At 41.6% G+C, this 26,591-nt stretch overlaps 1 protein-coding gene across 1 annotated transcript in view; it reads right to left on the bottom strand.

Moving 5' to 3' along the window:
* Positions 1 to 1,913: 1,913 nt before the first annotated feature.
* The window catches only part of loxl1 (lysyl oxidase-like 1), a 65,516-nt gene continuing 40,838 nt past the window's right edge, over positions 1,914 to 26,591 (bottom strand). The window contains exons 4-7 of the mRNA XM_067973636.1: positions 19,267 to 19,423; positions 9,961 to 10,056; positions 9,759 to 9,874; positions 1,914 to 6,003 (exon numbers count right to left, since the gene is read on the bottom strand). Of these exons, the coding sequence (XP_067829737.1) occupies positions 5,997 to 6,003; positions 9,759 to 9,874; positions 9,961 to 10,056; positions 19,267 to 19,423 (376 nt within the window). The 3' untranslated portion in view covers positions 1,914 to 5,996. The remainder of the gene's footprint in view (positions 6,004 to 9,758; positions 9,875 to 9,960; positions 10,057 to 19,266; positions 19,424 to 26,591) is intronic.

Below are 26,591 nucleotides of genomic sequence, written 5' to 3'. Positions count from 1 at the left end.
TGTCAACTTCAAGGTTCTAAAACCCAGTCCTAACGCATGCTGCAGGTAAAAAGGGCCCGTTTTTGGATCATATTTCAGTCTTGACTCACTCTGATGCTGACGCCACTTGACAAATCTCCAACCCTCCATCTGAAAATCACATCTACCTGCTAAATACCTTGATGCCTTCTTGTTCGGAAACGGAATTGGCGTTGGTTAACTTCTTCGACAGCCCACGAGACTTCTCACACCAGTTTGCTGCTTTCACTTTTGCTCTGGTGTTGTCTGGTTTGCAGGGTTGAGCTGTACAGAGCTGAAAGTCTCTTGTGCTTGTCTTCCTGGAGGTTAACAAGTCATGTAGTACTACTGCTGGAAATTCCAAACAAATTTTAGCCCAGATGTTACTAAAAATACAGAAGCCTTGAAGCATTAACCTGTTTAAGAATTAATATTTTATAAACATACTATAGGCATACACATAGTGTTTGTAATGGATGCCTTGTATGCTTTCAAAACTTTAGAGTAGTTCCCTTCATCTGGGTGCCTGGAGGTATTGAGCTCAATTATACTATACAGTGTTATTTGATGGACATTATTTTAGAATCACTAGTTGCACACAGCATTTCTGAATTGAGCTGTAATTCAATTACAGAGAAACAGATATATGGATAATAGGTTTTTTTTAAACTCTGGACCAAACCACATCTAACACAATTGCCAATCTTTTGTTTGTGTTATAGTCAAATCCACTTGGAAACAGCATCCTATTTCCAAGGCCTCTTCAATTTTCTGCTTCATCTTAAAGTTAAGCAGGAGAACAGTGTAGCCACACTTCTGAACATAACCTCAGTTTGTCAACATGTGTTAACTGGAAAAGTTAGTTTAAAATAAATTGTTTTTTTTAAACCTATCTCTGCTCTGTTTAACCATATGAAATCAAAAAGGAACTGTGAGAGCCTTAGACCAAATAGCAAATCCAGGTTCCTTCTTTATTATTTCCAAACCTCTCAAGCCCAATGATACTCTTTCAGGAATGACGTTTAAATGACCATCATTTGGGGAAATGTGATTGATTTCAGCCTAGAACCAAATAGAAAAATCAGCTATGGCTAGTTCAGCCACATTGAGACATCTTCTACTATAAGTAATAATTTGTCAATAGAGGGCGAGTGTATCTCATGTTCAAATACTGCTATCACAATTTGACAAAAATATCTGCTCTTTAAGAGTTGCTAATAAATTCAAAGAATATCCCAAACCTAAAAAAATTTTAAATGACTTTCCCCAAATACTCCTTCTTGTTGAAAGATGCTTTTACATAAAACTTTGCTTATAAAACTCATTTGCCTGCACTGCCTGTTAAATGACAATATCAGAAGGACGAACCTTAGCCAACAGAGAAAAGACAAGTCAATGCTAAGAGCCCCTCAAACTGAATTCATAACAAGCTATCTGAAATACTTTGATTCCTCTTCAAAATGGATTTCTCAACTCTCTACAGCTGTTTTGAGTCAAGTGAAATGATTCAGAAGGAACAGGAGGTTACAATCACCCTGGGATATTGGGGATAATTAGCATTATTAGGGCATCAAATGGAAATTCTGCTCCATACCCAACCCTTAGCCATTGTTTTCATTCCATTGATAATACCTCCTTAATACAGGGTAACACAGAGCACAGAATTGGTTACAAGGCAGAAAACATCTCAGGGTTTAAATGACAATAAACAGTATTGTCCAAACTGGTACATCATTGAAACAAGCTCCAACTTATGCTACGCTATTTGATATTCTGTTACAGGGTGTAATATGCAAGAGCGTTCCATCTTCCAGCTTGTCATGCTGAAACACAAAAGTGAGCACACATACGGAGACAGTCAGACAGAAGAAGATACACAAACAGCAATAAAAAAAGAGGCTGTTTCAGATAGTAGCTGGTTTCAAATCAAAACTTGCATTGAATTTTCTTTTATTTTTTTTTAATATTGTAATTATACATCCAGCCTACAAAAGTTCAGCAAAATTAATCATTTCTTATGAAATATTTCTGATATTTATTTGGTGCATACACATGGTTACCAGGCAGAGCCTTTGAGTGCAATGTTATATATCTCATGTGAGCATTTTGGTTCAGTTAATGGCAAATCATACAGTAGGGTTAAGTCTGTTGTCAGGTTTTCCAGTATTCGGTTCCTGAGTATTTGGAATAAAAGCACAAAGCAATTCCGTGTACAATGATGTCCAGCTGATTGTTTTGTGCTATTATTCTGGAAAATAAAACAGTACAACTGTTCCGCACAAGCATTATTTCATTCAGTTACTTTTGGTATACAGTAAATCATTATTTTCTTTGTCAGTAGTAAAGATTTTTATTTTTACTACAGGTGAGAGTTATTTACAGAAACGTACACAACGATTAAAATGTTCCATTGAAAACAAAATCGAAGAATTCATTGTGTAGATTTTGATGCAAAAAGAGCAGGCGAGGACATGAGGGAACTTTGCAAAGTGTGTCCTCCATCACTCACTTCCTGTGGTTAAAATATAATCAGAAGTTCAGGAAGTTCCACACAGCTGCTCAACACCCTAAACCACAACCATCCTGCCATCCACCCCATTGAAAAATACCAGAAATGCTTGGACTTTCTAGGAGAGAAGGGTTAAAACAGCAACAGGATTACCAAAGCCTCATTCACATTGCCCTTATAGGGCTAAAAGAGTTAAGTTATGAGGACAGGCTGCATAGACTAGTCTTGTATTCCCTTGAGTGTAAAAGATTAAGGGGTGATCTAATTGAGGGGTTTGAGATGATCAAAGGAATTGGTTATTTCTCTCTACCTCAAGGACATATTGACCTTGGAGGGAGTGCAGCGTAGGTTTACTAGAACGATACCCGGACTTCAAGGGTTAAGTTACGAGGAGAGATTACACAAATTGGGGTTGTATTCTCTAGAGTTTCGAAGGTTAAGGGGTGATCTGATCGAAGTTTATAAGATATTAAGGGGAACAGATAGGGTGGATAGAGAGAAACTATTTCCGCTGGTTGGGGATTTTAGGAGTAGGGGGCACAGTCTAAAAATTAGAGCCAGACCTTTCAGGAGTGAGATTAGAAAACATTTCTACACACAAAGGGTTGTCGAAGTTTGGAACTCTCTTCCGCAAACGGCAATTGATACTAGCTCAATTGCTAAATTTAAATCTGAGATAGATAGCTTTTTGGCAACCAAAGGTATTAAGGGATATGGGCCAAAGGCAGGTATATGGAGTTAGATCACAGATCAGCCATGATCTTATCAAATGGCGGAGCAGGCTCGAGGGGCTGAATGGCCTACTCCTGTTCCTATGTTCCTACCCTATTTTTTCTGGTGGGGGGAGTCCAGAACAAGGGGGCTTAACCTTAAAATTAGAGCTAGGCTGTTCACAGGTGATTTCAGGAGGCACTTCTTCACGCAAAGGGAAGTGGAAATCTGGAACTCTCTCCATCAAAAAGCTGTTGAGGCTGGGGGACAATTGAAAATTTCAAAACTAAGATTGATAGATTTTGGTTAGGCAAGGGTATTAAAGGATATGGAACCAAGGTGGGTCGATGGAGTTACGATACAGATCTGCCATTATCTAACTGAATAGCGGAACAGGCTCGAGGGACTGAATGGCCTACCCATGTTCCTATGCTCCATTTGAGGCTTTGAATTAAATTGAAATTCAGACATTTGCGAAAGTTTTATTGTGTTCCCATTACTGTTACTTATTAATCTGAAACTGGTTCATTCTGAGGCCCAAAATCAGTAGGTGAGACTATCTCCTCTCCCACTATTTTTTGCAGTGCAGAAACAGATTTGGGGACAGTCTCTCTCTCAGTCCAATATGCAGTCTACTCCACTTAATTCAAAGTTGCTTGAAGTATTAGATCATTCTGTTTTTTAATGCAAAAATAACTTCAAATCATCAGAAATACACTGTAGATTACCAGTCTTTTAAAACGTGAACACAACTTTCCGAAATTAAAGTGGTTCTAACCCTTTTTTATGATCAGTGGAAAACATAATTGTCCTTAAATGGTAAAGCAGATTTTAACCCAGACCATGCATTTATCTAAAACACTAGAGGTTGAGAGGATATGTTTCATTGAACTTCACTTCAAATCACATTGAAGAAATGTAAACTCATGTATTTCCACCCAAATGACCAGGTCAGTTTCAGAAATCAGCCATCTCCGTGTTCCTGCAATGATTCACAAAGAACCTCTCCTCGACAGATTGCTGTAAAATTGGCTTAACTTTTAAAAAGGAAATGATCAGGTTAAAGTTGTTGCAAAATTGGAACAGGAAACACTGTGTGGATATATTGAGAAAACTCTCTACGGAGACTTATTCAAAAATATATTACATCATTGATTCAACTCTGCATAAAATCAATGTTCAACAGCCCTAATTAGTTATACGACAATATTGAACTTGAAAGTGTTCATTTGGAAAGTACTTCACTTACTTTTATCCTGTGCCCAGAATGATGGAAAGTTTTTTTTTAAACTTTGAGAAATTTAGGTAAATGGCCAAGATCCATAATCCAAGATTGGGATAAAAGTAGGAGATAATTCAAAGTTGCTTGAAGTATTAGATCATTCAGTTTTTTTAATGCAAAAAAAACTTCAAATCATCAGTAATACATAGATTATCATTCTTTAAAAACATGCCTTCAGCTGCCTAGGCCCTAAATTCTGGAATTCCCTCCCTAAACCTCTCCATCTCTCCACCTCTCCTTTAAGACATTCCTTCAAAACCCACCCCTTTGACCAAGTTTTTTTGTCACTTGTCCTAAAAGCTCATCCTGTGGCTCGGTGTCAAGTTTTGTTTAATAACGCTCCTGTGAAGCACCTTGGGACGTTTTACTGCATTAAAGGCACTATATAAATGCAAGTTGTTGTTGTATAAGATGAGATCAAATCAAGAAGTAGTGGTTAGGTCACAGCAGACGTGAATTTTGTAGGAGGAAAGGAAGATCCAGTGAAGTGAGTTGCAGAGTTTCTGGGTCCAGCGAATGAATGAGTTACAGTAAGGAACAATGAAATGAATCTTGGTTTCATCACCAAGACACTGCAGGAAGGAGGAAGAATATAAACAATGGCGCATAAGCAACTTAGTAGGCACAGCAAAGAGAACGTTTAGAAGAACAATGACTACAACAGAATCAAAGGAGAGATAGGAGAGAGCTGAGATTGGCATATCAGTTGATTCCTCCTCCTCGCCCTCTCTCTCTCTCTCTCTCTCACAATTTTTATCCAATCTTTTCTCTTTACAGATGGTGACTGACCCGCTGTGCATTTCCAGTAATTTTGGTGTTCTTTATTTCACATTTCCAATGCTTTTTCCTCTTTTTACTTTATGAAAGAAAAAAAAAGTACAAATAAAAAGCATAAAAAAATAATGGAAATCTGCAAAAAAAACAGAAAATGCTGGAAATAAAGAGGTGAGCCAGCACCAGTGAAGAGAAGAGACAAGTTAATGTTCAGAATGTGTAACCCCTGTGGGCAGAAAGATGTTCAAGGCTAGAAGTGAGAGAAGAATCACATTAATGAACTAAACATGCTTAATTTTTATTGTGCATCACAGAAATGTGGTTTATCTACCATAGTATCACATCAAGGACATTAATGAAGGATCCTACAATGGACTGGTCCCCTATTGAGTACCAGTAATCCAAAGTGAAACTGAGGTGATTCTTTTAGTAATAAGGCACACCTAGTGTGTAACAGAGTTTCTAATTAACAGCATGTTTTCAGATGCCCGCACTACCTCAATGGCAATTATCTGGTGACTAGTCCACGTAAAGATTTATTTGTAGTTGTTGGCTCATGTCCCAGAGCTCTCCTTGCATCACAGGTGGATACTTTGGTCATGAATGAACTCCCGTTAACTCCTGATGGCGGCTACCAAAACCACAGCTGCTGTACGATTAAGTTCCCCGCGCACCAGACGTTCGTTCAGGATACGCACTGTTTTGAAATTCAAAACTTGCAGATCATGACCTGTAAAACAAAAGCAATGACTTTTGATCTCATTGATCACCCTCAGCTCGAGCATCAGGTAGCACCCATGACTCTGACAAAAGTCTGCCGCTCCATCTTTGCAAACGTTCAAAGATATCAGTGCTAGTCTTAGATTAGAATGAAAAGAACATAGTACAGGGCTTTGGTGAGACCACACCTGGAGTACTGCATGCAGTTTTGGTCTCCTTATCGAAGGAAGGATATACTTGCCTTAGAGGCGGTGCAACGAAGGTTCACTAGATTGATTCCTGGGATGTGAGGGTTGTCCTATGAGGAGAGGTTGAGTAGAATGGGCCGATACTCTCTGGAGTTTAGAAGAATGAGAGGTGATCTCATTGAAACATATAAGATTCTGAGGGGGTTTGACAGGGTGGATGCTGAGAGGTTGTTTCCCCTGGCTGGAGAGTCTAGAGCTAGGGGGCACAGTCTCACGATAAGGGGTCGGCCATTTAAGACTGAGATGAGGAGGAATTTCTTCACTCAGAGGGTTGTGAATCTTTGGAATTCTCCACCCCACAGGACTGTGGATGCTGAGTCATTGAATATATTTAAGGCTGAGATAGATAGATTTTTGGACTCTCGGGGAATCAAGGGATATGGGGATCGGGCAGGAAAGTGGAGTTGAGGTAGAAGATCAGCCATGATCTTATTGAATGGTGAAGCAGGTTCGAGGGGCCGTATGGCCTACTCCTGCTCCTATTTCTTATGTTCTTATAGTGCATTACAGAGGAAAACTGCCTTTCAAAGTAATGTGTCTTAACTCCAACCTTGAACGAAGGAAAATTAGAAATTGCATGTTTATATTAATAGAAGAGAAATAAGTAATTTTAAAACATCAGAAGAATAATTAAATTACTTATAAATTATTAGTGCCTTCAGCTACTTAGGCCCTAAAGCTCTGGAATTCACTCCCTAAACCTCTCTACCTCTCCCTCCTTTAAAACCTACCTCTCTTTGACCAAGCTTTTGGCCACCTGTCCTAACATCTCCATATGGGGCTCGTTGTCAAATTTTGTTTGATAATCGCTCCTGTGCAGCACCTTGGGACGTTTTACTACATTATTTAAGGCGCTATATAAATGCAAGTTGTTGTTGTTGTGTGGTGTTTACACCAGAAAATACCAGAACACACTTTGGGCCCCATCAGCATCCAAAAGAGAGAAAAAAATAAAACAGTCTCTCCATTGCAACATGGTCTTGGAGCATCTCCACTCAAAACCGTTTTCTCTTTCAGATGTTGACTGTCCTCTACTTATTTCCACCATTTTCTGTTTTTATTTCAGACGTCCAGCATTCACAGCTTTTTCAAAAAAAAAACTTGCATTTATATAGCACCTTTCACGACCTCAGGACCTCCCCAAAGCGCTTTACAGTCAATGAAGTACTTTTGAAGTGTAGGAATCACGGCAGTCAATTTGTGCACAGCAAGGTCCCACGAACAGCAATGTGATAATGACCAGATAATCTGTTTTAGTGATGTTGGATGAGGGATAAATATTGACCAGGACACCGGGGAGAACTCCCCTCCTCTTCTTCGAAATAGTGCCATGGGATCTTTTACGTCCACCTGAGGGAGGAGGCATCTTCAGCGTTCTAATGTCCTGAGCACTTTGCATAAAGCATTTCACACACACAGTAACATGCTCCAATTTTTGAGTTTCTTCCCCCATACTTTAGTCAGTGCTCTGTATTCATATTACTTGCACTGTTCCTCCCAGGCATTCACCCAGTATGTGGGAAACCAGACTTAATTGCTTAATTGACCAGCAAACTGAATCCTGCTGTGACAGCTGCTGATGCTCAGAATCCAGTGTCGGAGTCTGCAACTGAAAATATACAAATTCTAAAGTAACTACAGGGTCTCTAGGACCATCAACCATAATCAAATCAGGTCTTAAACTTTAGTTTAAACATCTGCATATCCTTATAGACCAAACTTTGTCAAAGACATAGTCTGGTCTGAATATGCCACCTATAGACACAAACCTGCTACACCATCAGACCAAACTCTAATTTTATATCCTCAAGTCTAACAAGCAAACAGTTGCACTCATTTGAGACGTTATTGGTTTAGAACTTTACTTTTTGTTTGGAGGATAATTCTCTGCTCATCAAAGTGGAAGAAGTCAATGCCGAAACGTAATGGAGTCTTCCACTTTGGTCACCCAGTGTCTGTATTAAGCACTCCCAAATCTGATTCAGCACAGCAAGTTGAAGTATAAAGCTTCCTTTACTCTACCTCAATAATATCACTGCGAATTTATCCACTTTCCACACCAGCAATCCTTACGGCCTATCTAAAGACAACGATACCATAGATCCTCTACTAATAATTCCTAAATAATAAACTTATCAGTGAGTTATGGTCAACTTTACAAGTGGAGCTATTTATCAGACATCACCTCTGGCCATAATATATTCTCTTTATAGTGAGTGGGTGATAAGAGGAGGGGAGACAATTTTCATCTACTTCTTCCCTTTAGGTCTGTCAGAGTCACATACCACTTCCTAGCTGAGAATGGCAAGGAACATCCTCCCAGGCCTCTGGTGATACCATTCAATAATCAGCCACTTGGTGGTGTACCAGGGTAACCCATGGCGACGCGCCTGATGATTTTCCCTCTTTGCCAACACTAGTTACCAATGGCACAGCAGAGGTTGTAAACTTGCTGTGTGGGAAATCATGGGTGCAACTCCAAATTACCACATCATTGGCACAGCAACTAATGTTTGAGCCTTTCAAACAGGAATTTCAATGATACCAGTAATAAGGACATTTGAAACCTAGTACTTAAACCACATAGGCGTTATATGCAAAAACTGCAGGGATTTCACTAGGAACTGTTGATATGTTTCTTTAATACACCGTTGCTCGACATACTATAGACTCCCATTGGCAACAACAAACATTTATATAGCACATTTAACGTAGAAAAGATCCCAAAGCACTTCGCAGAGAAGGAACAGATGCTCAGCAGTGGTGCAAGAGTTGAGGGAGATAACTGCAGATGTGACAGAGAAAATAAGGTTCAGGAAGGCTTTCAAAGGTGAGGAGAGAAGTAACAAAGTGGAAGGGTTTATGAAGGGAGGTCAAAAGCCCAAGGTCAAGGCAGCTGAAGGCTCTGCCTCCAATGGTGGAATAGAGGAAAGGGATGAATAGACAGGAGGCCAGAGTTGGAGGGCCATAGGCCATGGACTGGGACATTGGCCTGAAGGAGGTAATAGTGACAGGGAGGGCAAGGCAGTGGCCACACTTATAAATATGGATGAGGACTTTAAATTCTCTGTGTTGGGGGACAGGGAGCCATTGGAGATTAGAGGGGATGGAGGTGATGGGTGAGCAGCACTGAATGTGGGATAGGAAGGACTGTCAGAGCTTTGGGATGAGTTGACGTTTGTATAGGGTGGAGCTCAGCAGGTCTAAGGTAAATCATAAATCAAACTTGTACATTAAACTTGGATAGAACCTTGGTTAAACCACTTTTAGAGTGCTGTGAACAGGTTTGGTCTCCATATTATAAAGAGGATATTGAGGCACTGGAGAAGGTGCAAAAAAGATTTACTAGGATGATACCAGAACTGAGAGATTATACCTATCAGGAAAGATTGAACAGGCTGGGGCTCTTTTTTTCTGGAAAAGAGAAGACTGAGAGGTGACCTGATAGAGGTCGTTAAGATTCTGTGCTGTACATTCTATGTACTTCTGTGTAAACCGAAAGACTTTAAATACTTACTGTGTTATTTTACAATTTGTAGTGGCAGCATATCGGCCTGTGTAGTGAATGTTACATCTGATTACGTTGTTTGTGAAATCGGATTCTTGTATAAGATAGTTGGGGTTCACTTGAAGCTATAACATAAAAATACAAGTGAGTTATAAAAATATGTATTTTGTAACAAGTCAATACTGCAGCAACAACTCTGGCAGTCCGATACCTTCAGTATATATTTCCCAGGTTGGACATCTGTGATGTCAATCCACTGACAATCAATATCTGCATTGTAGGTGTCATAGCAGCCAGGACTCAGACCCTGAAAGAATGAGAAAGAATGTCATGTTTGTAATTATCATTCTGTAATATACTTTACCGGTCTAATTGTTGAAGTATCAAAATGTGTCGGTGTATAGAATCGCAAAGCACAGACCGAGGCCATTCGGCCCACTGTGCCTGTGCCGGCTCTTTGAAAGAGCTATCCATTAGTCCCACTCCCCTGCTCTTTCCCCATAGCCCTGCAATTGTTTTCCTTTTCAAGTATTTATCCAATTCCCTTTTGAAAGTTATTGTTGAATCTGCTTCCACCGCCCTTTCAGGCAGCGCATTCCAGATCATAACAACTCGCTGCGCAAAAACAATTCTCCTCATCTCCCCTTTTGTCAATTATCTTAAGGCTGTGTCCTCTCATTACCGACCCTACTGCCAGTGGAAATAGTTTCTCCTTCTTTACTCTTATCCAAAGTCTGCATAATTTTGAACACCTGTATAATGAGGGAGATCAGCACAGGACCAAGTTGGTATTCTATGGGGCTGAAGGTTGCAGATTCATTCCCAATGATTCGCTGCAGAGAAAGTTGAGAGTTTTGGCCCCGGTTATCACAGTAAGGTGCTGAACAGATGTTTTCGCCAGAGGGGAAAGGGAATGAAAGGAAAGTTACTGAACCAGAGACTCGGGCCTCTCGAGCAACCCTTGGCATTCAGTTACAGAGCAATAGGGATGTGGGAGCAGTTCATCTGTTCTCCCCACCTCCATGTGGGAAATTATATACGATTCTGGGATTGAGACTAAACAAGTAAGATAAACAAGCTAAGGGAGAAGTGTGTGACACACAGTATCGTTGCCTCAGACGGGCCTGGGTTCAAATCTTCACAGAGGGACTGTACGCATGTTTCTTCTCTCTTTCTGTTGACTGGTCCTATGTGACATGAGTTTGGGCAGAGTGACTATGATTCATAATGGACATGGACCCCTAATACAAAAATGGCTTTAATCTGATATTAATTGGCAACCTGACTCAGAGAAGCCATAAGGACAGCTGGTGTGGGAAATGCAAATGTAATTCTGGTGCAGAAACAACCTCGGAAGCTGAAGAAAGAAAGATTTGCATTTATATTGCACATTTCACGACCTCAGGACCTCTCCAAGCACTTTACATCCAACAAAATACTTTTAAAGCGTAGTCACTGTTGTAATGTAGGAAACGCAGCAGCCAATTTGCGCACAGCAAGATTCCACAAACAGCAATGTGATAATGACCAGATAATCTGTTTTAGCGATGTTGGTTGAGGGACAAAAATTGGCCAGGAAACTGGGGAGAACTCCCCTGTTCTTCTTTGAATAATGCCATGGGATCTTTTACATCCGCCTGAGAGGGCAGACGGGGCCTCAGTTTAACGTCTCGTCTGAGAGACGGCACCTCTGACAGTGCAGTGCTCCCTCAGTATTGCACGGAAGTGTCAGACTAGATTATGTGCTCAAGTCTCTGGTGTGGGACTGTGAACCCTCAACCTTCTGACTCAGAGGCGAGATTGCTACAGCTGATACCGTGATACGTTGTTGGCAGAGAGCAGAGGGAGCCTTATTCTTCAGCCGGTTGTGCTATATCTGACCTGGGAGTGCTCCGTCTTAACACATGGGCATCCAAAATGGGAAAATTCTATCCCTCACCTTGTTGCACACAAAAGTGTGTAAATGTTAAGAAAAAATGTTGGAGGGATGGGGAAGAGGGAGATTGAACAGGAATACAAAAGTAAAACCAACAAATACATATTTTGTCAATTTGGCAATCAAGCTCCACCAACCAGTCCAGAGAATAAATCCAAAATAAATTCCTGTGTGTGTCATTGCTATAAACTAATATTAAGTACATTAATTTGTCACAACTATGACAACCATGACAAACTGTTAACCTATTTACTTCTTTTAACTCCATGTTTTTTTTTTGGGGGGGAGCACTTGACAATTAACCCCTTACAACCCAGAGAGCAGTGAGAACGTAGAACATGCTACCACATAGAGTAGTTGAGGCGAAAGCATAGATGCATTTAAGGGGAAGCTGGATAAACACATGAGGGAGAAAGGAATAGAAGGATAGGCTGATAGGGTGATATGAAGAGGAGGCTCGTATGGAGCATAAATGGCAGCATAGACCAGTTGGCCTGAATGTCTGTTTCTGTGCTGTAAATTCCAAGTAACTCTACGAAAGACCAGCTTTGTTACTTAGACGCGTACCTGCCTCCCACCTGAAATGGAGTTTGTAAAGCTTCTATCACATTGCACCACTTTCCAGTATTGTCAAATATGTTAACAGACCCTTCAATCCCTTACGCTGCTTCTTTGTTAAAGTAGTCAGTCAAGGTACTCCATCTACCTCAACCTGTCGTTCCCTGCTCCATCTCTATTTTCTTGGCCATGTCTTACCTGTAACGGAGACTTCCCCAGCCTGACCACGCTAGTTCTGTTGGACGGCTACATCCAAAACTATTATCTCTCTTAGATGCTGATTGTTATTTATCTGAAAAATACATTCCCTTATCTCTTTATTTTTTTTTAAATGATAATATTTGAAGGATGCTCCCCCCACCCCTCGTTATAACTGACCAATTTCCTGATTGGGGTTGTTACCTACACCATGCTTCACCTCGCCTCAGCTCCCAGCATCCCCCACTGCCTCGCCACCTTCAGAGAAACAGTGGGGGGATGCTGGGAACCAGGGCTGACTGTAGAAGCTCACGATTAAAAGTAATTTACAAATGCTCCCTTCAAAAAAAAAATTTCAGATGGATACACAAAGATAGGGTCATTGTGATTTTTTTTTTCCCCCTCTGAAGTACTGCTTTAAATAAGAAAACAGAAGGAAAACTTTACATTTGAACTTGTGTCTGCAGGTGATGGCGCAGCAAGTATTAATACACCACGTGACAAGGGTGAGAATGAACAGAGGCTTGTTCCCTGCTCGACTCCATTCCCGGTCTAAGCCTTGTTAAGTGGGACAACATCGAGAGGATTCATGTTTTCCCTTGCCTCTCTTTACCCAGAAAATGGTGAGAATGTGGAACTCGCTACCACAAGATGTAGTTGAGGTGAATAACATAGATATATTTTAGGGGAAGCTCGATAAGTACTTGAGAAAGAAAGGAATAGAAAGATATGTTGATCGGTTGAGATGAAGTAAGGAGGGAGGAGGCTCGTGCGGAGCATAAACACCGGCATAGACCAGTTGGGCCCTATGGCTTGTTTCTGCGCTGTAAATTCTGTCTAATTCTGAGTTGTCTCCCTTCAGGAGGAGAAAAATCGGAGGGTTGAATAACATCTCAGGAATTTCCAGTCCCATCTGATTGCCGACAATGGGCCCATTGTCAGTAATCTGCAAACATACCATCTCCTTTCCCTCCTAGACGCAGAGGCATCAAGACCGGCAGACTGAAGATGAGAGACACTTTACAAAGAAAGGAGAGGAACACATGAAAAAATATTAGAAAGAGGAATGGTGAGAGCCTACAAGGACATCACTCATGATTCTTAGCAGGAAATAAGCAGCATTGCAATCCAGGTGGCCTAAGTGAGTGAGTACAGAGTGCTTTAATCAGAAGAACAAGCAAAACCTTTATTGTACCAATATGGAAATTACAGTGAGCAATGTAATGAAAGGAATGACTTCACTACTGAAGTTTACTTTTCTTCAAAGCGGCACATTGGTTAATGTGCAGTAACTTCCCGTGCTAAGCTCCAGACCGAGAAATAGCAGTGCCCTATTCTCTGGGCAGGTACTTCTACAAATTTTACTGGTATTTAATGAATGGTATAAGATTAATTTTTCAAAATAAAACTCTGCTGAATCAAAACAAAAAGTATGAGAAAGTAATTATGAGTCTAGAAGGATATGACTCACCCATAAATCTTAGCAGAACCTAGGAGGAGTTGACATCCCAGCTGGCCTAGTTTCGAGCGATCAGTCTCTGACTGCAAGGCTATGTTAGACTCGGCACATACCTATAGTACCCTTAGTTTTGTGAGGACTAAATAGGCCTGCCTGTGTTGCACGCCTTTACTGAGTAAACCAGAATGTCTGACTGGAATTTTTAACTGAATAAGCGAGTTTGCAATACTATTATCCTAACTCGCACCAAGTCCCGCTCACCCATCACTCCTGTGCTCGCTGACCTCCACTGGCTCCAGGTCTGGCAAGGCTTTGATTTGAAAATTCTCATCCTTGTATTCAAATCCCTTCATCCTATCTCTGTAACCTCCTCCAGCCCTACAACCCTCCATGATCTCTGCGCTCCTCCAATTCTGGACCCTTGCGCATCCTCGATTTTCATCGCCACACCATCGGCGGCCGTGCCTTCAGCTGCCTAGGCCCTAAGCTCTGGACTTCCCTCCTTAAACCTCTCTACCTCTCTCTCCTCCTTTATGGCGCTCCTTAAAACCTACCTCTTTGACTAGGCTTTTGGTCACCTGTCCTAATATCTCCTTATGTGGCTCAGTGTCAAATTTTGTCTGATAATCTCTCCTGTGAAGCGCCTTGGGACATTTTGCTGTGTTAAAAGGCGCTATATAAATGCAAGTTGTTGTTGATGTTGTAGTTGAGGTGAATAGCATCGATGCATTTAAGGGGAAGCTAGATAAACACACGGCAATTGATACTAGCTCAATTGCTAAATTTAAATGTGAGATAGATAGCTTTTTGGCAACCAAAGGTATTAAGGGATATGGGCCAAAGGCAGGTATATGGAGTTAGATCACAGATCAGCCATGATCTTATCAAATGGCAGAGCAGGCACGAGGGGCTGAATGGCCTACTCCTGTTCCTATGTTCCTATGAGGGAGAAAGCAATAGAAGGTTATGCTAATAGGGTGAGATGAAGAGGGGTGTGAGGAGGCTCATCCGCAGCATAAACACCAGCACAGACCAGTTGGGCCGAATGGCTAATTTGTGTGCTGTACATTCTATGTAGTTCTATTTAAGCCAAGAGTTAAATGATTTGTAATCCATGCTATACTTTACTCAGGCTGTTTCAGGATGTCTTTTTTTTTTAAAAAGAAGTGATATTCAGGTTGGTTTAACTTATAACAATTCAAGCTAAATATAGCATCATCCATTAACCTAGACATACTTAAATCATTCTTACATTATCAGGGCTTGTAATACCTGAATTTGAACTTCCCAACATTTCAGGAGCATTGGTAAACCGGGGTATGATCTTAATAGCAGCATGAACACGGGACATAGATATCAGATTAAATGCAAGAGATTTAGGGCAGACAGCAGGAGAAACATTTTGTGCACAGGGGGATGAGAGGCTGTGGAATGCACTGAGTGCAATCACAATGAGTTAGTGATTGAAGCAGAGCCATGTCAACATTTAAGAATTGGTTTGATAGGTGGTTGTAGGAAAGAGGATAGAAACAGGGATTAGGACAACTGCTCGTGGGGAGATAAACACCAACATGGACTGGTTGTTTGGTTGGGCCGAACGGCCTGTTTCCATGTCGCGATTTCTACGTAATGAATGTTGTGATGCCATTATCACATGAACTGTAAGCCAACTAGATACACTTAACAGCAAAACTTTGCTATGTGAATTTGAACTCTTGCTGAGAAATCAAGGAAAACTTCAAAAGTTCATGTAAAATTTATTTGCGTGTTTATGTATTTGGAACTAGCAAGAATGTACTTCTGCTAAACAATTGTAGCTTGCCAGTATTATTATGTTCTAGTGAAATGACTAAGTGCCCAGGAGTTTTATATGCTCCTGTAGGTTGAAGTCTAAGAGCTAAAAAGTCAGTGTTTCTACCATCCAGTTGCAATAAGCATGGCTGAATTATTTACTAAGGATTAAGAACTGTAAGTTGCACAGTGACTGAGTCAGGGCAGAGCTCTCAACAGCACAAAGCTGCTCTTGAAATCAAAGTTTGCCAACCAAGAAACTAAAATAACTGCCCACTGATCTAATAAAAAAAACATTTAATTCAAAGCTGAGATAATTGCTTACCGTCAGTATTTAAAATAAGGGAATTTTAAAAGCTCGTAATGGACGAGTAACAACTTAAACCAAAGAATCTGTGTCCGAGCATGTGCCCATTACTGCATGACTCTACAGAGTCAGAAAAACACCCCAACACCTTAGAGGCTGGGTCAATAAATGGAGAAATTTGGCTTGCAACCATCAAAACACTTTGGGTGTAAAACGAGTTGTGGCCGAGAAGCTGTAGAAAGGAAAAAGAAAGCAAAACGAGGGTCGCTCATGTTGGTCTCTGTCGATTTGTTGCTGTAGTTGTGAACTGAAAAATCGAAGCATAGGGCTCGATTGAGAAACCACAAAACCCAAAAACATTAAGCAACAATTAGAACAAAGCTGAGATGGGTGGATTTAAAGTAAAAAGGGAGTAACAGGCAGATTGTGCAGGTGTGACACAAAGGCTTAATCAGAAAGAAATCTAATGGCAACGAATGCTCCATTCACATACACCCAGTGTCTGTGACCTTATTAGGAAAAGGAACTCATATTCAGCAGTGATTTGCTGATGAGGTTCTGTCCCATTTTGGACTCGAGGCGTGGATCCTTTACCTGGGCCTTTTCCACATGGAGATGGACCAAAACCAAAGACACGAGGCTCAGTAGTCAGAATGAGAAAAATGGAGCAAAATACATTATTACTGAGTGAAATTCCCAACTGTACTTGACTACTGTAAAGGACTATCCCCTTTGAAGGAGCAGTGGAGCATGGCTCTGACAGAAAGAACTAACTACCTCGCACATTTGATAATTTACATGAGGACACTCATCTCACAACCAAATCGAGGAATCGGAATAAAGTCGCCGACAAACGAGATTTATCACCATGAAGCAGCAGAGAGACAGTTCTCCAAGGACTGGAGTGAGGCTTACCCTAACCAGAGAGAGAGAGGTTGGTCTTGTCTCTAAGAAAGATCAGATTTAAGGTTGCCAATTACAGGATGTTGTTGAGAAAGAGGAGGAGGTGAAGCTAGAGTAAAAAGGGTGACTTCCATGATGTGATATCTTTGCAAGACACCTTGTGGAGAGATTGATATTCTTGAAGTCCAAATACCTACCAAACCTGGAGGCTCACCTGTGTTCATGAGTTAGTATAAAATTCCAAAAAGAGCCCCTGATGCGATCTAAGATATCTTGGGCACATTATACAGAATTTTAATTCTACACATAACTCTCCTATCTGGCCTAAGTTAAATAACAAAAGAAAATGTCAAATAACTGTGGACTAGACAACTGAATCAACAATTTGCCCCGTTACATTAGCGATGGCCCATTTCAAATCAGAGCAGCCCAGTTGACTAAACCACAGTACATCCCAACACACAATGAATGGATTTTCGAACATCAAATTACATAAATTGGCTTTTCTCTTTTAATAATGAACAGTACACATAGAGTAGTTACCCTTTGGTTATATCAATTCCTCAGCAGAGTTTAATATATTTCTGCATTAAGCTATATTAGATGGCGAAGAAAGAGGTAACAGACCAAATCCGTAGGGCAAGCCAAACTTGGCCAGAACAACAAAGAACAGAGGTACATAATGACCCAGCTAAAGAAAGCTGGTGTGAAGTTGACCGTGGTGAAGGGATAGTGGTATCAACAGCATGTGAAGGAGCAAGTATTGTTGGACAAGGTGAAGTCCTGCCACAGCATGACTGAACTGGAACCATACAGAGATTGGAGCTACCAATCAACCTGTAGGTTTGAGAAATTTCCTTGGATTGTGTAACTAATCCTGACAGTTCATGAAGGACTGGGCAGCGTTCACTCAACCTCTTAACAAGCAACTGAAGAAGGATGAGCCTTGGAATTTGGGACTCAACAGACCGAAGTCCTGCAGGAATTGAAGAGATCAATCCCTTACCCAGACTAAAAGCACTAATACAACCTTTTGCAATAGTTACAAGGGTTCAAAGTTTTCAATAAGTAGAATTGGAAAGGAAGCATTCCAATTTTAAGAAAGAAGTGATTGAGAGGTCAACTTCCCAGAGGTGTTTTTCCTTGGGATGCAAGAAGGGCAGTTTTACGTTGCGGTTTTAGTTACATCCAACACTGCTAGAGGGGCAGATTGTGGTTTGCTTTGAGAAATGAGAAGAACTAAACTCAGTGTAGAGAGAAGTTTAGCAGTTATGATGTAGCAATGTAGCTAAAAAGGCTCTCACAAGTGGCAAAAATTATAGGAGTAACAGCTAAAGAGACAGAAAAGAAGACACCAACTGGTTGATGGCTCCAACTTTGATATGTTTGGACTGTAGCAGGAAGAAAGGATGATTGTGAAGGACTCACAGACTGCATAAGCAACACATGACTTAGAGACATAACCAGCACATCGCAGAGAGACAGAAATAGCTTGCTGCCGAGAGGGATATTTTGGAGCAGAAGTCGTAAATCCTTCTACTAGTACCACTGATTTAAATAGAAACATGTGATTATAGCAACCATTATTATTATACTGATGTATAAATTGAAAAGACTACCTATAATGTAATTCTCAAAACCAAACGCAGAACTGAGGCGTTAAATTGAACCCAGCTAAGGCTGTACTGCTAATGCTGCAATGAACTAGGTCACTCTTGTCTTACAACCAACGTTCCACTTTGATAATCAGGTTATCTTCACGTGCTGTGTGTTAGAGATTCAACTCGGTCAATATGCTTTTCTTGATAGCTCTGGTACCTCAAGAGTTAACTGGTTCCCAACCAATTTTAAATTACATTTATTTGGGTTAATTGAATGTAGAACAACTTAAACCAACTAAATAAAATGTCAGAGCTTAACCCGAGACATCACATTCATCATTCCTACATTAAATAGCATCAACACATTTAATAGGTTGTCTTGCAGACTGCATAAGTTAATCAATATCAGAAATATGAATCGTAGCTCTCTTACACTGACCTGAACAGTGAGGCAGCATGCCTTGGAATTAAAAAATGACTGACTGATGATTATTTTTTTCTTAAATCATGTCCCTCCCCCCCACTTTCCTCAATATACATTTCCTTAAAGAGACAGTCCAATAACACTCCACATGAACTTATTCCCTTCTATCTCACATAAGTCAAATACTATTTCTGACATACACTCATGCAACGCAAGCACCATTTAATTATAACAGACATGGAAAATGACCTTCTGTTTTGTGCTGAGCGTTATACTAATGTTTAATTTGAATGGCTCCAGAGTGCCGGTAAATTAACTTTGCCTGAATTGCACTTCCTACCTGAGTGTGTGCTGTACACGCATAACGCTTCAAGTGACCAAAGTCACACGTGGTATCCTCCAGGCAGAAGCTGGCTTTGTGCCCCTCAGCCACCTTTCTTCCAGTAGCAGCGTCCAGCAGGTCATAGTGACTGAACTCATCCATACTGTGATAGTGTCTGGGAAAGCAAGATACGAGCGAGTTAACAAATAAAACGGCTTAATAAAAAAAACATCATTTCTATTCAGCTGAAGTATTATTTAGAATTGCCTGAATTGTGGGGGTATCGGTGGGGGAGGTGCCACAGTGTGTTCACACATTGGACTGTCACCTTTGGCACTTTGTTCAAATCCATCCCAGATAATTGAGATGGAAGTCACCTCTCCCCGGTCGCTGTATGTGAAGTGAATTTGAACAGGCTTAACCGGTTCTCAATGGGAATGGGCTGACAGCACAAAGCTGCCCTTAACATGGCACTAATTAGCTTAACAAGAGAGACCCACACAGCGTCTGCAGTGACAGTATGTACTGCTGTCCCAAGCTTGGAGCTAAACAGATTGCTACGGTAATGCGGAGGGAGCATCTAACTCTGCTACACCTGGCCTGGGAGTGCTTGATGTTACAATTGGGTGCCTGGAATGGAAAATGATCCAACATCTTAATGAGCAGAACATTTTAACCTTAAAAGAAAAGACAAAAAGAAAAAAATTCCTGGCTTATTCTACGAGCAACTAATCAAATACCAGCTTGTCACTTATCACCTGCGACAAGTTAACCCATCTAAATGTTGAACTTATTCTAATTTATCTCCATTAACCAGGATAGGGAGGATTTAATTCATAACCAAAGCTGGATACCGATTCAGTCCCAATTCATTCCAATACAAGTAATGCTACTTTCAGATAACTCTCATGGTACCTGTGTTCTAAATGACAGTCAAGTTAAAACAGGTTTAATCATCCATCTGGAACCACTCTAAGACTATTAAAATCATTACCATTTACACTGCTGGTATCACTGCTATTATTGATAACGACACCTCAGCTATATTTTTATATTGATATAAATGTGATAAACCCTATGAGGAGTTATAAAGTGTATCAATAAAATGTGCAGATTGCTTTATGACACATTAACTTGTAGCATTTTGTACAACATGAATAACATCAATAAACTTGCAGTACCTTACAACTGCAACATCAATTTGCCTTTAGCACCCCTAGGTGCTTCGCTGAGGCCTAATCACACAAAAATGGATGAGGAGATGATAGGAGGGGCTTGGTCAAAGAGGTGGGTTTTAAGGAGCGTCCTAAAGGAGGAGAGAGAGAGATGGAGAGGAGAAGGGATTTAAGAGAGGCAATTCCAGAGCAAGGGGCCTAGATGGCTGAAGACACGGCTGCCAATGGTGGGGTGAAGGGTGGGGAGAATGCAAAATAGGATATGTGCAGCAAGTTTTGGATGTGCTGAAGATTATGGAGAATAGAGAATGGGAGGCTAGCCAGAGGAGCATAAGAATAGTCAAATCTGGAGGTGACAAAGGCATGGATGAGGGTTCCAGCAGTAGGTGGACTGAGGCAGAGGCAGAAGCTTTAAAAAAGCCTACTAAGCAGGCCTCAGCAGCTGTAACTCTAGTGCAAAATTGATCCTATTGTATCCAACATTAATAATAATTCAGATTATTAAGATTTAGTGTTAAAACAAGAAAATAATTATTTAAATATCTTGATATATTGTTCCAGAACATGTCAAAATCTATAGTATCTGAAAATAAAAACAATCATGTAACCGGTAAAAATTTACCACATAATTGATAAATAATACCCAATAAGATAAAATATAACAAATTATGAGGTACTAATAAGAGATCTGATTTAATAAACTAAAGCAATATGTATTGAAATGGTATTTCTCGTTCAACATGCAAAAAGCAATAAGTCTGTGTCCATTTAGTTTCACATTTGCCTCTTCGATAACTCAGTTATCAATGACGATCCACTCGGTTTATTCTTAAAAGGAAACTAAATTCCGTCTTTTGACTTGTTCTTTTCCAGTCGGCATGAGACGGAGGACGTAATATATTAGACATTAGAGGAATCGAGGGATATGGGGATTGGGCGAGAAAATGGAGTTGAAGTAGAAGATCAGCCATGATCTTATTGAATGGCGGAGCAGGCTCGAGGGGCCGTATGGCCTACTCCCGCTCCTATTTTTTATGTTCTTATGTAAGTGTGGAATTTTACAGATGTGGAAGTAGGTGGTCTTTGTAATGGAGAGGATATAGGATCAGAAACTCAGCTCAGCATCAACTAGGGTGTCAAGGTTGTGAACAATCTGGTTCAGCTTGAGACAGTGACCATGGAGGGGGAGTAGTACCAGAGCCAAGAGTATATGGAGCAAAAGACGATTGATGGCTTTGGTCTCAGGTCTCAGCCATGGCTCAGTGATAGTGCTCTCGTCTCTGAGTCAGAAGGTTGTGGGTTCAAGTCCCACTCCAAAGACTTAAGCACACAATCTAGGCTGATACTTCACTGCAGTATTGAGAGAGTGCCTCACTGTCAGAGGCTCCATCTTTCTGACGAGATGTTAAACCGAGACCATATCTGCCATCTCAGGGGGTGTAAAAAAATGCCATGACACTACTTGAAAAAGAGTAGGAGAATTTTGGCCAACATTTATCGCTCAACCAACATCACCAAAAAAGACTACCTGGTCAATTATCTCATTGCTGTTTGTGGGACCTTGCTGTGCGCAAATTGGCTGCCGTGTTTCCTATATTACAACACTGGCTACACTTCAAAAGTACTTCATTGGCTGTAAAGCATTTTGGGACATCCTGAGGTTGTTAAAGGAGCTATATAAATGCAAGTTCTTTCTCTCTTTATGTTATTACTGATTGTTTAGACAGTAACACAATGTCTGCCATTTTCCAATTGGCATCAAGATAGCACTTGGAAAATGGAGCCCAAAATTCCTTCTGCAATTGGAGTGGAGATATATTATGGAGCTTTAGCCTGCACCTAATTTGGGCTACGTCAGTTGTAGCAGTGCTCATTTCTGACACAGGTGCAACAGAAAATTGGAAGCATTCCATCCTCCGGCATCTCTCACCTTGATAAACACAAAAAATTTAGTACAAGTATATATGCTTAAAAAAGAAAGTGTGCATAACCCCAATCCCCAAAAAACAATAAAAGTTTGGGATCAAAAAGATCGCACTCTCTTCATGAAGCTCAAAGTGATTACAAGTGTGATTGACACAAGTGTGAGGGCAATTACATGGGTGAGCGCAAAGTAGTACATCATCTGGTCTTCAGTTTGGTGGGGAAAGATTCCAACAAGATACTCAGAGCGTACTTTACAGAGCACATTTTTATTCTTCATTATGTCCTTTGACGATTGGAGATGAATAGTTGGCGAATGGTAAGGGCAATGAGGAAAACCATGCTTCATATTCTGGCAGACACAGAGCTGAAGGGTGGAGACTTGGACTGTTGCAAAAAGCACTTTGTTTGCTCATCGTATGCCATGACAAGCTAGGCAACGCATCCTGGGGGAGATACCTTTGAGCTCGATCAAAAGCCTGGAGTGGCTATCAACAAGGCCAGTTGTGTGTTTGATTATAACAAACACATGGGGAACGCTGATAGAAATGTTTACCTTGAAAACCAGTATCACTTGGCACATAGGGTGATGAAAGCTTGAAAGAAACTTTTTTCCACTTCAGTAACACAATATGACTCATGAAGGAGTAGATCATGCAAAAGACATTTTCCTCGAAGAAGCTGACACAGTACCAGTTCCATGTGAAGCTGGCAAGAAAACTAGCGTCTTCAAGCCAACATGTTCCGCCTCCGATGATCTCATAATAATCTGCCGAGGAAAGTCAGCAAGTTACATGGATTTGAGGAAAGCACTGAGTGCCATTCAGAAAACGGAGAAAATATTTCAGGTAACACAGCCGTGCACTGCCCAGCGTCTGCGCATCATGTGACACTGCTCTTTGCATTGCGCGTGCTGTACTGTGGTAAGTTAAGAGTTAAGAGCAGGGGGAGTGGGACTAATTGGATAGCTCTTTCAAAGAGCCGGCACAGGCATGATGGGTGGAATGGCCTCCTTCTGTGCTGTATGATTCTATGAGTTATGAAGATACGAGAAACCCTCTCTATCAGCAAGGCCCTTGAGTATCCAGTCAAACAGGTCAGAGTTTTGTAAATACAAGTTTTCTTTTAAGACTGAAAGTACATTAAAAGCCAGCTTCAAAAAGACGAGTTGAACATTTGTTTCATTCGCACGTTATTGCATTTTCTGTGTGTCATAGAATCATGGAAAGGTTACAGCACGGAAGGAGATCATTCAGCCCATCGAGTCCGTGCCGGCTCGATACAAGAGCAATCCAGCTAGTCCCACTCCCCCGCCCTTTCCCCATAGCCCTGCAAATTGTCATTATTGTTTGCTGCTGTAGATTTATTGCTGATGATATTTTCAACAGATTTTACTTCGAGTGCAGTTAAAGTTCCCTCCTCTCTTGAGGTTGTCGACCCCTTGCTGGGCTACAGTTCCAGGACTACCAGTGATAATTTGGTACCTTGCTCGAGTGGCTATCATCAATGCGTGAGCCTTAAAAGATGATTTTCAACAGACTATTCGACTACAGGGAGAATCACAGATGAGTCCGATTCTCACCTGGCATTTACAGCAATGGTAAATCTAAGAGCACAAATCTGACTGATATCACCCTCCTCAAAGGAGGGGCACTGAGACTAATTATAGTGCCCCTCCCACTGCACTAATTGAGATCAGCTAACTCAGCACAAACTGGGAATCAAATCTTCCAGCTTAATGGTCCATATGGTTTTGACTCCGAGCTGGGAAGAGGGTGGGGGAGGGGGGATCAAATTGCGGACAGGAAAGCCGGAAGTACGGGATTCCCGTACGTCCTTGCGAGTTTGGCATAAGGTTTGCCATCCGACTGCCTGGCCTGATTGACAGGCTGGTCTCAGTCGGACGGTAGACCAGCCAGGGAGAGGACGTGGTCAGGTAAGTCTTTGTTTGTACGGATGGAAGGGGGGGGGGGGGACTTGGGGGGGGCATGGGTTGGCACCATGGGGCATGGGAAGCACAGGGGCATATGTTGGCACGGGAGTTACGGGGGATGGGGCGTCGGGATTGGCGGTCATCGCTGGGGTCCACGATCAATGCTGAGGGGGGGGGCGGGGGGGAATCAGGGATCGAGGCGGGGGTCCGCGATCGTTGGGGGTCGCAGACCCCCGCAGGTAGGCTTGTTGGGCCTGGGGAAGCACTCCTGCTCCTCCGGGCCCACAACCTGTGCCAGAAAGGCACTTACCTCTTTGTCTCGGGCCTTCTTTCCTCCTTTCACGTGACGTGAAACAGAAGGCCCGGGAATCCCGGCCCCTCGGGGTTGAAATCAGAAACTGTGGGAAAATGGAGGCCCGAAGACTCCTTGAAAGGTTTTAAGGCCCGACCCGCCTCCTGGGGGCGGGTTGGTCGCCCGCCCCGGTGAAAACTGGAAATGGGCGGGTTGGAGGCAGGTCAGAAACGGTTGCAATTTTGAATGCTCCCCCAGCCCCCAACCCACCCGTTTTTCACTTTTAAAATCATGCCCCATAACTCAGCTATTCACGGAATAAACGGACTGAGCTAATGGGGTGGCTTATAGGACACTTGTTTGATGGAGAGTTTGTTGACTGATGAATCCTTATTAATCAAATATAATTGCTTTGATGCCTGCTTTGACTTCCGATCTGAAATGTTACAAGTAGACATAAGTATTTTAAAAATATAGGTAACAATAATGTATAATGTATATGTCTACAAAGAGATAGATAAATAGATAGAATAGATAGATAAAAAAAGAGCTAAGGAGGCATATTGATGTTGTCTTTATGGATTTCCAGAAGGCATTTGACAATGCTCCACACAAGAGGTTATTGGCAAAAATACAAGCACACAGAATTGGAGGTTACGTTGTAACATGGGTTGGTGATAGATTAGGAGGTAAGAGTCAGAGAATAGAGATTAAGGGTACGTACTACGATGGGCAGGATGTGATAAGTGGTGTTTCCCCAGGGATCTGTACTGGGGAAGACAAAAGGGATTTGGGTGTCCATCTCCACAAATCACTAAAAGCTAATGCACGGGTATAAAACGTAATCAAAAAGGCTAATGGAATGTTGGCCTTTATCTCAAAAGGTTCTGGAATACAAAGGGAAGGAAGTGGCTCTTCAGCTGTACAGGGCTTTGGTCAGACCCCATCAGGAGATACTGCGTTCAGTTTTGGGCGCCGTATCATAAGAACATAAGAACATAAGAAATTGGAGCAGGAGTAGGCCAATCGGCCCCTCGAGCCTGCTCTGCCATTCAATAAGATCATGGCTGATCTGATCCCAACCACAAATCTAAAGAACACAAGAAGTCAGAGCAGGACCCGGCCACACAGCCCCTGGGCCCTCTCCGCCACCCACAGGGCATTGACCGATCCGAACTCAGCTTCATGTCCAATTTCCTGCCCGCTCCCCATAACCCCTAATTCCCTTTACTTCTAGGAAACTGTCTATTTCTGTTTTAAATTTATCTAATGATGTAGCTTCCACAGCTTCCTGGGGCAGCAAATTCCACAGACCTACCACCCTCTGAGTGAAGAAGTTTCTCCTCATCTCAGTTTTGAAAGAGCAGCCCCTTATTCTAAGATTATGCCCCCTAGTTCTAGTTTCACCCATCCTTGGGAACATCCTTACCGCATCCACCCGATCAAGCCCCTTCACAATCTTATATGTTTCAATAAGATCGCCTCTCATTCTTCTGAACTCCAATGAGTAGAGTCCCAATCTACTCAACCTCTCCTCATATGTCCGCCCCCTCATCCCCGGGATTAACCGAGTGAACCTTCTTTGTACTGCCTCGAGAGCAAGTATGTCTTTTCTTAAGTATGGAGACCAAAACTGTATGCAGTATTCCAGGTGCGGTCTCACCAATACCTTATATAACTGCAGCAATACCTCCCTGTTTTTATATTCTATCCCCCTAGCAATAAAAGCCAACATTCCATTGGCTTTCTTGATCACCTGCTGCACCTGCATACCAACTTTTTGATTTTCTTGCACTAGGACCCCCAGATCCCTTTGTACTGCAGTACTTTCCAGTCTCTCGCCATTAAGAAAATAACTTGCTCTCTGATTTTTCCTGCCAAAGTGCATAACCTCACATTTTCCAATATTATATTGCATCTGCCAAATCTCCGCCCACTCACCCAGCCTGTCTATATCCCCTTGCAGGTTTTTTATGTCCTCCTCACTCTCTACTTTCCCTCCCATCTTTGTATCATCTGC

The sequence above is a fragment of the Heptranchias perlo genome, chromosome 38, assembly GCF_035084215.1.
Source record: "Heptranchias perlo isolate sHepPer1 chromosome 38, sHepPer1.hap1, whole genome shotgun sequence".
Taxonomy (NCBI): domain Eukaryota; kingdom Metazoa; phylum Chordata; class Chondrichthyes; order Hexanchiformes; family Hexanchidae; genus Heptranchias; species Heptranchias perlo.
Note: the sequence above shows the minus strand (reverse complement) of the source record. Positions and strands in the feature narration are given on the sequence as shown.